At 35.1% G+C, this 15,225-nt stretch overlaps 1 protein-coding gene across 2 annotated transcripts in view; it reads right to left on the bottom strand.

Moving 5' to 3' along the window:
- Positions 1 to 12,845, bottom strand: part of LOC123539704 (sorting nexin-17-like) — a 41,235-nt gene extending 28,390 nt beyond the window's left edge. The window contains exons 1-3 of one of the 2 annotated variants that reach the window (XM_053526784.1): positions 12,480 to 12,845; positions 7,709 to 7,783; positions 5,856 to 5,973 (exon numbers count right to left, since the gene is read on the bottom strand). In XM_053526784.1, the coding sequence (XP_053382759.1) occupies positions 5,856 to 5,973; positions 7,709 to 7,783; positions 12,480 to 12,539 (253 nt within the window). In that variant the 5' untranslated portion in view covers positions 12,540 to 12,845. The remainder of the gene's footprint in view (positions 1 to 5,855; positions 5,974 to 7,708; positions 7,784 to 12,479) is intronic. The other variant, XM_053526783.1, reaches the window with a different exon arrangement.
- Between the last annotated feature and the right edge of the window lie 2,380 nt (positions 12,846 to 15,225).

The raw sequence follows: 15,225 nt of genomic DNA, 5'->3' as shown, positions 1-15,225 counted from the left end.
AATTATATAATAAAATAACTAAAATTCTAGCTATTATGTTTCACTTCCTTCGAAAAAGGGAGGTAATTTGCAATGCTGGAAACTACTTCAATAACACACAATACATACCCAATGAAGTTTTTTAGTTTAAACTAATTCATTTTTGCTCAATATAATCTAAGCTTCAATGGCATCATCTACTTGGCCATGTAGACCCCTCTTCTGATTAAAAACACTGGTTTAATATGCAGATAAAATAGATTTCTATTGTACTTCAATTTTAGCTCAAGATTTTTTTGTAATTTGTATGGTTTTGGTGTCACAGTCAGATAGAACATCCATTTTCATATTGTTCTTACTTTTCTAATGATTTTCTACTCTCAAAAGGCAAAACATTTATTGTAGACACAGTAAATTATATTTTAAGAAATTTTGCAGATATACTCATGTAACACTTATTATTTCCATTATATACTTTCAAAAATAAATCATAACCAAATAGGGTTCAATGATTGTCTGCATATGAGCTGCGCCATGAGAAAACCAACATAGTGGCTTTGCAACCAGCATGGATCCAGATCAGCCTGCGCATCCGCGCAGTCTGGTCAGGATCCATGCTGTTTGCTTTCAGACTATTGTAATTTGCGAAACCATTAGCGGACAGCATGGATCCTGACCAGACTGCACGGATGCGCAGGCCCAGGTCTGGATCCATGCTGGTCGCAAAGTCACTATGTTGGTTTTCTCATGGCACGGCTCATATATCTATGACAATTTCTATGATATAGAATTAAGTACTTAAGATCTACTTTCAAAATTATTTTGTAAGCAATAAATACTGGTATATTAAAATATTAATGTCCTGAAAATGCGCATAATAAAAACTAATGTTCTCAGACATTACATTTTTTTTGCAGAAGATACACTCATATTGTCTGCTCTTTTGCTAGCCTTACTCGTTTGGCTTATCTGGATGGCTTACTTTATGATCTGGTATTTTACAGTAGTCATCCCTCTAATGGATAGCGACAGTCCAAAGTTATCAAGCTGTCCCTAAACATCCTATCTCCCTTGCTAATATTTCTAACACTAAGCATTTCAACAAAGGAATAGTTTTTTTTTTTATAGTTTGTGCAAATGTACCACAAAATTTGACTGGCAAAGCAATGAATAGTGCCAGAAGTTCAGGGTTATTGTACCAACAATGTCCCTGTTGTTCTTTTTGCACTAACTCCTCTCCAAAATATTTTCATTTCTTATATTGGGGGCATAGCCAAACAGCAGCAATTTATACTCCGATACCTTACCATATGCCAGAATGTCTTATGCACTGCTTGACTATGTCTACAAACAATGCTCTTGGCACAACTGTAGACATCAAAAATAAGTATATTATTTAAGTTTGGACTTATTTAAAATCTAGGCTACCTCAACACAGCTATTATGAACTTATATACTATCATATTTTAAGTCATTCATAAGGGTTAAATAATGTATCTGAAATGTTTATAATTATTTCTGCAAAGTGATATTACAGAGCTTTTAACAAAACTTTGTAAGCGTAAAATCTTTTGATAAACTGATCAACAACTACGAACATTATCTTCAAGATATTACAAACAAAGGGAGGTAATTCCTTCAAAAACAAGAGCTGTCTCCATAGGATGACACATGCCCCCGATGGCACTTTGAATGAATAGTTATGGCCGATGTTAGAGTTTAGGACCTTTGAACTACGGATCTGGGTCTTGCGTACGACACGTCGTCTTACTGTGTCACACATTCATGCGTAGTTATTTTAAAATCCATGCATGAATGACAATGATATGGACCGGACACGCCCATCAATGCACTATCATGAAAAATGACCTTTAATGTCTAAGTGTGACCTTGACCTTTGAGCTACGGACCTGGGTCTTGCGTGCGACACGTCGTCTTACTGTGGTACACATTCAGGCCAAGTTATTTGAAAATCCATCCATCGATGACAAAGATATGGACCGGACACGCCCATCAATGCACTATCCTTTAACGTCTAAGTGTGACCTTGACCTTTGAGCTACGGACCTGGGTCTTGCGCACGACATGTCGTCTTACTGTGGTACACATTCATGCCAAGTTATTTGAAAATCCATCCATCGATGACAAAGATATGGTCCGGACACGCCCATCAATGCACTATCCTTTAACGTCTAAGTATGACCTTGACCTTTGAGCTACGGACCTGGGTCTTGCGCGCGACATGTCGTCTTACTGTGGTACACATTCATGCCACGTTATTTGAAAATCCATCCATCGATGACAAAGATATGGACCGGACAGGCCCATCAATGCACTATCCTTTAATGTCTAAGTGTGACCTTGACCTTTGAGCTACGGACCTGGGTCTTGCGCACGACACGTCGTCTTACTGTGGTACACATTCATGCCAAGTTATTTGAAAATCCATCCATCGATGACAAAGATATGGACCGGACACGAAAATTGCGGACAGACTGACAGACCGACAGACGGTTCAAAAACTATATGCCTCCCTTTGGGGGGCATAAAAATCCCTTCAACAACAAAAAAAGAAAGGGAGGTAATTATTAAAAATTAACCTCCCAAAAAAACAATATAACTATATTACACAAGACAAAGTTAAATAATAGGAGCTTGAGATCAGAATGCAGATTTTTCAGCCTTATCTGACCATCACAGCTTACAGCCTTTATGTTCCCTCATCTCAACTTTAAAAACTCAAATGGCAATGGATAGCAAATTAATAGATTTTTTCCCTTTTCATACCAGGTAGTCACTGAAGAAAACTTTTTGAAAACTTTGAATAGAGAAAATATGTTTTGGTGCAAGATAAAAATGGATTTTTGCAAAGTGAAACAGGTTTTTTTTCTTACTTCATGTCTTGTCTGTATTTCATCAATTTCATAATTTTCTTATCAATGGAAAACACTGTGATATTTTTCCTATGAATTAAAATACCTGATATATTTCACTCGAGTCTTCTAATAAAATTCAGACATGATTGTGCTTATCCAGTCTTGGTGCCAAAATCCCCCCTCCCCTCAATAAACTAAAGTTTAAAAGCACTGTTTTTAATCCTAAAACGAAAAAGAAAAAAATTGTTTTCCCTATATACTGATACATTAAAAAGGTACCTATGTTGCCATAACACAATGGAGTTTTCCTAGCACACGCTGTGGATTAACCAAAATGTCCAGTTGAACAGTAACAATGCTTGCTACCTTGCTGCCATTAACACATCGGGCATTTAGAACATATTAAATAATCTTACTCTGCCTAGTCAACAGCCTTAAGTAACTTACATTAATTATACACTAAGACACTAAATACGGCATAGGTTTTCTGCTTTCATTTTTCAACAAAACGGCCAATTGTAACTGTTATTTTGCAGGTGTCTATCTATCAAGTTGGCGTCTTTGAGTTTCAATGTAAGTTATTTAAGTCTGTAGACTAGGCAGAATAAGATTGTTTACTATTTACTAAATGCCCGATGTGTAAACATGTATTGTTACTGAACTGGACATTGTGGTTGTTTCACAGCATGTGCTAGGAAACCTCCACCGTGTTATGGGGACCTTTTTAATGTATCAGTATACATAGGAAAACAATCTTCATTTCTTTTCATTTTAGGATTAAAGGGGGACCCATATGGCCACCAAGACTGGACAAGCATCTGTGATGATTCACTGACAAGTGCAATATATTGAGTAAAACAAACATATTTTCTTTTTACATGTCTCTTCTGCATATCTATGCTATAAAATAGTTTGCTCCAACATTTTACTATTTACAACAAAATGATACAAATAGTAACAGATAGTGACAAGCATGAATGATGTGTGACAACAATTTTAGTCTCACTTTACCCTAAAAAAAATAATACACAATGTACAAATAGATCTGCAAAGATGTATCATAGGAATTCAACACATGTGTTTGGTCAATCATGATGCCATATTATGATAAAAATCATTCATAGACATCATTGTATTTACTACTGACCAAACAAATTGTGCCAATTGCCTGTCTCTGTAATATGCAGTGAGAGATCTCACTGATTATAGGTTTGGACCAAGTATCTTCTACAAGTATCATTAACAAATCCCATGCCTGTTGTCTTCCATGTATTTTCCATTATATTAACAAATAGCTATGTCTATACTATAGACAAGTCAAAATTTGGTTTTATATGAATTTGTAATTACTAAAATTAAACCTACACTCACTAAATATTAATTAATATAATTTCTACTACAAATCATTCAGAATGCTTGTATATTGTGACCAAAATACTTATAATTAACTCCAGCAAGTTAGGAGTATTAAGTTTAATAGGTACTTTGACAGCAATAATTATACCAAAACAAAGAAAAAAGATTGACAACACTATCTGTAACCTATACAAAACAAAGGGAGGTAATTACAGAAAAATGTACTGTGATCAGTGGAAACAACTGAACACAGTCATATGCATGCTGTATATTTCTGGCAGATTCTAACAGGACAAAGCATTTTGTATGGTTTATTGCAAGATGGTTACATTTTTCTTTTAAGTTTTGGGGTTTAAATCTGCCAGCAAGTTGGAATTCTGTATCAGTGAGACCTCATTCATAAATACCTACAGGCAATATTACATGTATACATACTGGTGTGTAAGTCTGGCTGTTTTGTATCAGCCTATATCAGGTCAAGCTGGAAGTGTAACTTTTTGTATCACACAAGTCTGAGGGACAAGAGCTATGCAGAAAGTACCACTACCAATGAGCCATGATATAATTCATCTCCTCCACATCCCACCCCACCCTCCACCTAAAAAAACCCGCTCTTTGTTTATTCATTCATAATATTTTCTACCCATAAACAGCAAGCAGATTTCAAAATATTTTCATCGACAGCCAAATACACAAAAGCATTAATAGCATAAAGTAGGGAGAGCCAAAAAAATAGTTGTAGTGATATCAATAGATTTAAAAACTAACATACAATCATGTTTGTTAGTTTATCAGGTTGAATTTTTTTTCCCTAAAATAGGTTTATTATTATTCTAGTGTGATACAGGTTCAAAGAACATCCAGTGTATAAAAATGTATAGGTAGGTTATAGAAGGAAAGGTACACTACCATTTTGATCTGTCACATAATACTAGTTTTAATCATGTAGAGTTTGTTGTGTTATAACTTTTATATCTGACAACCAAGTCTTAAAGACAAGAGTAATACAAAAATTAAAGCAACCAATGAGACATAATAAAAACATCCAAGATCAATACACTAGTGTAATATGTCTATCTTAGTACAACCCAAATCTGAGCTGCACCATGAGAAAACCAACATAGTGCATATGCAATCAGCATGGATCCAGACAAACCTACGCTTCTGCGCAGTCTGGTCAGGATCCACAGGGCATGCTGTTTGCTAACGGTTTCTCTAATTGCAATTGATAGGCTTTGAAAGTGAACAGCATGGATTCTGCAGATGCGCTGGCTGGTCTGGATCCATGCTGGTTGCAAATTCACTAGGTTGGTTTTCTCATGGTTTGGATAATTCGTCTTGTAACATCCATCCGTGGCAAGTGAAATCTTATGTAACATAATTTAGAAACAAGGTAGTTCCTATGATGCTCCTTCTATTGCTGTAAGTCATTTTGCCCCTAATCATTATACCAGCATCATACCAGTAATACATAAAACATCTGCATTATGTCATTTTATTAATACATGCCCAGTATTTAAATTTTAGTAAATTCAAAACTTTAGCTACCTCAAAAATTTAGTTATCTAAGAAAAAAGCCCTCCTTTGGTTAGTGTAAAAAAATGATGGGACCATCCTTTCAATCTTATAAAACAAAGCCCATACCAATTTGTATATATCTTTCCAACATCAAACGCCTTTCATCTAACTTTGGTCCAGCAATAGGAAACAACTTCTTTGGTGGAAACGGTGGAAGTGCAGTTGCACCAAACTCCTTCTTTAACTACAAGTAATAAGCGAGAACTTTTTCATTATTCTACAGCAAAATAGTACATATTATAATATATTCAAAATTAAGTGCAACCTCTGTAGAGCAACACACTTTGGGAGATACAAATTCTGACTGTTATGTAGAGGTTGTTTTTCTGGAGAGGTAAATCTGATATTATATTTCAGCTAAGGGAAATTTTGATGATGCTGTTATTGCTTAAGAGAGGGTCGCTCTGGAGAGGTTGTACTGTAGCTGAAATAATTTTTACTATATACATATATTGAATTCTGTCTGTATTTTCCTAATGAATACAAAATCCTATACGTCATCTCCAATTCGATACAGAAGAATATACAATGCCTTTTATGGTTTGATTACTTGCTTTAGTTGTGACATCAAACATGTCATCAGCGATAACTAAAAATGGCTTCTTGACATTCCATGTGGCAAAATGTCCACCATTTCATACCAGTTTTCAGTCTTATTTATTTTACAGCAATTCAGACTGATATAATTATATTATAATACTACAAATATGTATATAATAATAGTCATACAGTGTCTTTATTTACATTTGCTGTATTCAGTAACCAAGCCAGATCACAATTTGCAGCTGTGTCTCATGGTATCCAAGCCTGGCAAACTCAACTTGAGCTAAATACAACATTGCAGATCAAGAGTTTGTTACAATAACACTATTGTATTTGTCCCATGCCAGACTCAGTTGTATAATATTCTTAAACAGCACAAGAAATACTATAAACTCCCAACTACATGTAAGTAATTATTGTAAACTTGGATTTAAGAAAGTAAAAGAACTCCGGCACAAAACATTTTATAGAAAACTTCTCTTTTATCATGTTTATATGAGCTATAAACTGCATCAGTCTGCATGCTTCACCTGTTTCAGAAACATACTTACATAATATCCAAAATTCATATCTAGAACGACTTTCTTACAGACGTAGTATTATGTTTGTTTTATTAAATAAAATTGGAAACTGGCCATAAAATCTTAAATATTTTGGTGTTGAGCCACGCCATGAGAAAACCAACATACTGCATTTGCGACCAGCATGAATCCAGACTAGCCTGCACATCCACGCAGTCTGGCCGCAGTCAGTTCGCTTTCAATTCTGTTGCAATTAGAGAAACTATCAGTGAACAGCATGGTTCCTGACCATACTGCGCGAATGCTTAGGCTGGTCTGGATCCATGCTGGGCGCAAATGCACTATGTTGGTTTTCTCATGGTGTAGCTCAAATCAATTTGAAGTGTCAATAGTAAAGTCATACCAACAAACTTCAGGTCAAATGACCAGATTCCAGTTTTAATGGTGAAGAAATACAATCGGGGAATTATTTCAGGTGTAGGCTGGTACCTGTAGAACCATCAACCTTCTACAGACTAGCTGGATGGCTTCCTCTGTAACACCCCAAGCCGGGCTCCAACCTAAAGAGGTAACTGGTGCAGGGAGGGCTTGCTCTGCTATTAACCACTGCAGTCAATAGTGAGGAAACTACACATCTGACTACAATTTATTCAATTTGGGTACAAGTGTTTTGGTTGATTTAGCAGTTTTATGCAGATTTCTGTATAATTTCAACATTCTTCTCAGAATATGGTTACAGAAAATCATCAGCCAGGGCTAGCTCTGTGAGGGGTTAGTCAGTCTCCTTAACCAAAAGGTTAACAGCCGCACTGTGACCATGTACTAATGCAACGAGGTGAAAACAACAACTCTTACCTGCTCATGAAAACTGTGCAACAGACTAAATCTGGCTGTACAATGAAACACACCATTGATATGGATGTTGAAACTCTGTAAAATAGAGAACAATGTGTTGACTGTTTCATGAAAATCAAAAGATCAACACGTTATTAACAACAACTTTACAATTTACCTTATCAACATTTCAGCACTATGCCTTTTTCAAGATAAGCAAGTAAAATGGAAGTTACGTAACGTCAAAAAGATGTTAACGTTAAATATCAGATTCCTACAACTGACCGTTAGCCAGTACAATAATTTTTTGACTGTTTTACTTAATCCCATATTTGAAATTCATGTAATTATTACAATTCCCTTCCAATACTACGATTTTTCTGATGTCTTGGCTATTTATTGACCAATCTGGAATTCCTGGCACAGGACCCCCACACAAGACATTTCCATTTATACAGGTAACTGTATGAAAGGATCATGCTATTTAAAGCTGATTTTTGAAACATATATTTCCTCGTTGTCATGTTAATTTTCAAATCACTTGTGTTAAAATTCATCAACTTCAAAGAAATCATTCAATCATCTAGCTGATACATTATTTGCTGGGGAAAAAAAATGTTGACTGACTTTTAATCAAAGTACTAACAGAATGTTCATCTTATGTTTTTATAACAGATAATACAAAAAAAATAAAAAAATGATGGAATGAACCCGTTATAAATCATAAATATATAATTCTGTACAGTTGACACTCGGTTAAATGCTTAATTGAACAGCCCCCTAAATGATTTAATTAAAACAAGAGTCAAAATGTAAGCTTAAAAATATTAATATACAGTATGAGCCAAGTGATTAGGGTTGACAGTAATAGGACAATTACTAATTTTAGGGCTTTTCTCTTCAAAATTTTGAAGAGGCTCTAACATTTCATATTTGTGAAAAACAAGCATGACTTCTCACAACTGTAAAATTTTGACACTGATTTAATAAGAAATAAATTTTGTGAAAACACTACAGATTCATGTATTTAGCTATTTAAGAAATAATATATCTCATCGGTGATTTGTCACTGAATAAATCACTGTTTGGAGTTCAGATGCGAAGGAATTATATCACGAGGGCGCACCCCAAGTGATATAATACTACGCATCTGAACGACAAACAGTGATTTATTCAAGAGGAAATCACTAAATGAGATATATTATTTTGATTCTAACACGTTACCAAGGACTTTAAAGTACATCCTTGTTGGCATTCATTAAATACTTGCCCATTTTCAATCGGTTTCTTTTCCAGCGCGCCACTACGCCGTTTCACGCTATGACGTAATAATTGTGACGTCAGAACAGTGAATTGTTGTTTAATAATTCTCTGTTTCCAGCCTTCTTTGTTTAATAGGAAAATAAATCGGATCGTGTTAGAATGAATTATTTTGCATGGAAGTTTTGTATAGTTTTGGATCCATCTAGGTGGAATTGAGCAATCTTTTATTTTGAAGCCATTTTTGAAATGTGAAGAGTATTTTTCTTTAAAATAATATTATTTAGAACGGAACATATCCTAGTAATTTCAAACTTTTCATTAGCAAGAGCTTGTAGAACATAAAATGCCTTGATGCATTCAGTAATTACACAAGAAACAGAAATTATTTGGTCAATGTACACAAAAATTCTACTGTTCTGGATTAATGTGACTTTGACCTATGACCTCAAAATCAATAGGCTCATATTCTGGTCATGATCAACCTCCAAACAAGGTTTCGTGAGTTAAAGCCCAAGCGTTCTCAAGTTATGGTACCGAACAGTCTAACTGTTCCGGGACAATGTGACCTTGACCTTTGGCCCACTGACCTCAAAATCAATGAGGGGCATTTGCTGGTAATGATCAACCTCCCTATCAACTTTTATGATCATAGACCCCAAGAGTTCTTGAGTTATCAATTGAAAACAGTTTAACTGTTTTGGGTCACTGTGGCTTTGACCTTTGGCCTACTGACCTTAAAATCAATAGGAATCATCTGTTGATCAAGATCATCCATCCTATCAAGTTTCATGATCCTTGGCCTAGGCATTCTCAAGTTATGGTCAGGAAAACATTTAACTGTTCTAGGCCACTGTGATCTTGACCTTCAAACTACTGACCTCAAAATCAATAGGGGTCATCTTCTGGTCATGATCAACCTCCCTATCAACTTTCATGGTCATAGGTCCAAGCATTCTTGAGTTATCATCCGGAAACCATTTTACTGTTCTGGGTCATTACGACCTTGACCTTTGACCTACTAATATCAAAATCAATAGGGGTCATTTGCATTTTGCTGGTTACAACCAACCTCCTTATCAACTTTCATGATCTCAGGCCCAAGTGTTCTTGAGTTACCATCCGGAAATGGATTCAGGGTTTTTTCTAGCAAATTTGGGAACATAGCCTATACTCCCAAAATTGGGAATTTCTACTCGTAAATGTACCAAATTGGGAAATATTTAGCCCCATAGGATATAGTAAGGATGTGTTTAAGCTCTTTCTCATACACTTGTTTCACATTGTACAACCTCTTTAACATACTTCCATTACAAAATTGTCCATAATTTGGTCAATATTTGTGCAATTTTGGAGAAAATTTTTTCAGAATGTAGATTGGGAATTTTTGCACTCATTTTGGGAAAAATACATACTTTTTGGCATTGGGAATATAGCCGAATAACGAAAAAAAAACCTGGGATTGGTCTACATAAAGGCTGACCGTCAGTGACCGACATCTGCAAAACAATATACCCCTCCGTCTTCAAAGGTGGGGGGGTGGGGGGCCATAAGAAATATAAGAAGCTGTAAAAAGAGTGATCTCAGTTATTATAGCAGCGAGCTGACACAAATCTTTAGACACAATACTCTTTATTCAAATGATAATAAAATATGACTAATATGACTATATATGTCAACAATAATTGGGTTGTAAATAAAATATTATATGTGCTAAAACAATCAGTAGATATTATAAGCCATTTATTATAGCTAAATGAAAATTCTTCACAGAAATAAATTGAATTTTGTAATGATTTACTGAAATAATACAAACAGGTGTTATAGTAGAGATTGCCATGACGTCACCCATTAACATTCTATTTATAATCAGAGCTCCAGATAAGTTTTTTGCAATTACTAACGGTACTACCTGATGTTCTGTGAAATAAGTAACGGTACAACCTGATATTTTATTTAATTAGTTACAGTATTACCTGATATTTTGTGAAATTAGTAATGGTGGTACAAGGAAACAGACAAAAATTAGCAGCAACCATGAACACATCAACAACCAGACGAATAATGTCTTTTTCAACGTTTATTTCTCTCGCAGTGAAGAAACATGTGTAAGCATTGTGTTCTTTTTGAATTTCTAATTTCTTTTAAGACCTGCCTATCACCTGGTGCACTGTCATTTTATTTTGCTTAGATCGGTAGTTCGGGAAAAAAAGAAGCAAAACAATGCATGAAAGTGGTTAACCAGTCTATTGCTTTTCGCTAATGAAATAAAGTACCTGAACAGACCGCCAAGTGCGCAATTTGGCATGGACATGCAACTCGGCTCGATCTTCCTTTGAAATTCATAATATTGTACTGATACGACCACATTATAAAATAAATTCATACTGATATGGCCACTTTTTAAAATAAATTTGTATCCAACCACTATCACATCTGTATTTACAAAAGTACAGCCCTTTCTTCACTCATTTATGGATTTTCAAAAATCAAAATCTTTGAAATACTTACAATTATCATATTCAAATATATATTTTTTTTAATGAATAACCGTTTTAAATGACATAAGATTTTAATAACGACGTGATGATTAGGGCTGTGTATTGAAGGGAAAAAAATCAATACGATATGTATTGCAATAAAGAAGGATCAAAACACGATACGTATTGGCGATTCGATACAACAGCTAGTAGGACATACAACTTCAAAGCTGCAAACATAACGGGACCTCTATAATTGTTTGTTTTGGGTAAAATGACCATGTACTGAAAATGTCAAGCTGTGTGAGCTCCTATAAAATTTGCACCCAGTTAAAATTGTTAAAGAAAGCACAATCTTTTTATCTAATAGATGTATCAGTCTATTTCAGAGCTATACGTAGGGAAAGCTTAAAAGTCTTAAATTTCGACTGAGAACTTAATACATACATGGTATGCAAGGCCTTTATTAGTATGTATTATTAAAGATCTTATATATATATTATTAATATATATATAAGATCTTTAATAATACATACAAGGCCTTTATTAGTATACCAGATCTTTAAGTTTGTTTTGCTTTCAATTTATTTCTTTGATTATTCAAATTACTACAATGAAAACAGCAACACATATGGTAGCAACATCCTATACGTAAATGGAAATCCCTGTAGCAGATTCGCCAAAGTGGAAAATACCGGCATGACGTATGAATTTCATTTAATTTTAGCAAGTTATTTCCAGTCGGTGTGTGAATAGAAATAAAAAGCCAATTAAAGGTGGAATTTCCTTAAATGCTTGATTTACATGAGGCGTCATGCTTGTGTTCCCGAAGATGGATGTACGGTACAGGGATTAGGAACAACCACATTCAACATCTGCATTGTTTCCAGGTCCATATTTATTTTTTCAAATCAATATTTCCTTATTGATGATTGACCATCTTTTGGGCAAAAGAATAATCTTTCACAAATGGGTATATCTAACAGCTCCAACCATTTGAATAGATAAGCTAGAAACTGAATATATGGCAAAGTTTTGAATTTTGATCTTACAGTGTAGGTTGATCCAGATCCATCAGTTATCTCCTGTGTGTCTGGGATTGAAAAATGCATATTTTTCCTGTTCAATTATAAACAGTTTGAATTTTTCATATGTGTTTAAATACAGTCATTAGAATTAATTTACAACACTATTGCATAATTGTTACGAAAATCTTGTTGACATTTCTGGGAACTCCCCTTTCCTTTGAAAAATGCTTAATTCATATACAAATACGCGTAAATAGGTCAAAACGCCTTCCAGTATGACAAATTACATTTTTCTTTTCACTTAGGACGGAAAAATGTATTTGCAATGGCAGTCGTTCGTTTATAAAATTAGTTTAGAAAGTTAATTCCTCGTTAAATTTCAGAATCCCCCATCTTTGACGGTGGGCTGTGATTATCTTAAGTAAGGAAATTTGGTTTAGGTATAATACTCTTATTGAATGACATGGGTAAAAGATGCCTAAATCTAATGCATCACACGAACAAAACTAGTCGTCAACATTAAAATGCCCCTATTGGATGTACGTACGTATTGAGTGTACTGACATAGGTTAGAGTTAGGTTTTACAGTATAGGTTTAATAGTGTACATTCAATGCGTGCGTACACTCAATGCGGACAATTTAATGCCAACCGGTAGTAGTTCTACATCTACAATTAATGCACTGCCCAACAATCAATACTGATTATAACTGCTTTGTTTGAGACAGGCTGTTAAGATATGAGCAAGCTCATTAGGTGCAAAGTTTAAAAAGAACTACAATTACTTCCAGCCTCTCAGTAAATAGAATTAAACTGGGGCTGAGCTGTGTACATGTATAAACGGAGACAATTCCAGGAACGAATTGATCTTGGAAAAAAGGAGTTGGAGTAGTATTGCGTGTGAAACTGATGGATCAAGTAATTTAGGTTCCTTGTAAACATCTATGAGATGGTTATTGTCAACTGTAAAAAAACTGTACTTTATTTTGAAAAATATAATGAGGGTTTTTTTGATACATAGTTTTTTATTGCATTGATAGTAAGTGGTAATTTTTAAATCATGATGAGTTTTGTAACAACATGTATTCATTGATCGAAACACATGTTCAGTATGTATGACGTCATAGTGCATGAGTGATTTTCAATTTAGAGTTTCTTTGAAAATGTTGCAATTATATTGACGGAAGGCATGAAAAAGTACCTAACAAGTCTGACGAACCCATGTGTTTTCATAGTTCTGATCCGTGGCTCTAGTTATATTATTATTATTATTATTATTATTATTATTATTATTATTATTATTATTATAGCGCCCTTTTCATGATAAACACATTCAAAGGAACTTTGCATAGCGCAATGGACGCGACATTCATCCTCTACTAGTACAGACACAGAGCGACCTGACCAGAGGGACGGAGTGAGATAAAAACCCCACCCACATCCCCGCCCCAATCCTTTTTATATGCAGGCCTGTCCGGCGAACTTAGCCTAGCTCATTGCGGATAGACTACCTGGTTATTTAATGTGCCCGGTGTATAGCACCGATACACGAGAAGTCTTCTTTCCTGGGAGAATCCATTTAGGTGGGAGACACTTAAAACATATCCAGTGCCTGGAGTGGGATTCGAACCCGGACCTCTTGATTGACAGTCAAGCGTGTTACCACTAGACCACCATCCGACCTATAGTTACCTCCCCTGACGGATAGTGAATTAAATGAAATGCAGTCAAATGCGATACACATAAATGTGAGCCTTCAGCTGACCTTTTAACAGATTTTATTCATTATCTTGATGTTTCAAATATAAAAAATTGCTACAGAAATTGCATAATACAGTTTGCGAGAAAGGTGAGACGGAAAGGCCGTATAGTTTAGTTCTATTTCACGATTTTCTGTATCCTTTCATGTTGATTTGTATTCCAGTGCCCATTTTACATATATGGCCCTTTATGTGCACCTCTGCACAACTGTGCCCGCTTAACAGTAATCCATTATGTTCTTCTTTTGCAAACATATCCTCTGATCTTTTTTAAAAATCAAATGGAATGTTGTACTGATAGACTCCTACTGGAAAAAAATGTGAATTGAAAAATATTTGCGCAGGAAACTAATGCCACGTACTGTATTTATAATATTGAACATATATATAATTGTGTATACAAAGTGAATTTTAGCCTTTGTCTATTTATTGTTGTCAATTGCACGTGCTGCATTTTACTTGTAGATATGGAGATAATTATTATAATGCATAAATGGTTTCAACAGACTTGAAGAACCCTAAATGAATAGTCCAAAGTAATATATTGTATGCATTTTATCTAGAATTACATGGTATTCTGTCTGGACATGTGCATTGCAAGTTTTCTGCCGACAAAGCCATTAGAAAAAATGTAAGTCGTACAAGCCAAGGATAAAATAAGTGTACAGGGGCGTAGGGACGATTTGGGCATTGGGGCGGCGGAGGGGGTGTGTTTAGGAGGGGGGATCCCCCTCCTATGAACGAGAAAATTTTGCATATAGCTAGAGTAAGTGGTGAATTCTGGTGACTTCTTGGACTGCTCAGTATCTGTTGAACATACTCGGTTTTTTTCGAGTTTTCATCCCTATTTACAGTTTACTATGTTTAAACACTGTAATGGCGGTACGATGTTAGATAGGACAATGTCTTGCCAGGGTAAAACCAGTAATGTCCTGAGTAGGAGATCGAGCACAAGACCCTGACTTAAAGGGGTAATCCAGTCCTTATGGCATGTTAGTCATTAAATTGCAT

Source organism: Mercenaria mercenaria, chromosome 16, assembly GCF_021730395.1.
Source record: "Mercenaria mercenaria strain notata chromosome 16, MADL_Memer_1, whole genome shotgun sequence".
NCBI classification, from domain to species: Eukaryota; Metazoa; Mollusca; class Bivalvia; order Venerida; family Veneridae; genus Mercenaria; species Mercenaria mercenaria.
Note: the sequence above shows the minus strand (reverse complement) of the source record. Positions and strands in the feature narration are given on the sequence as shown.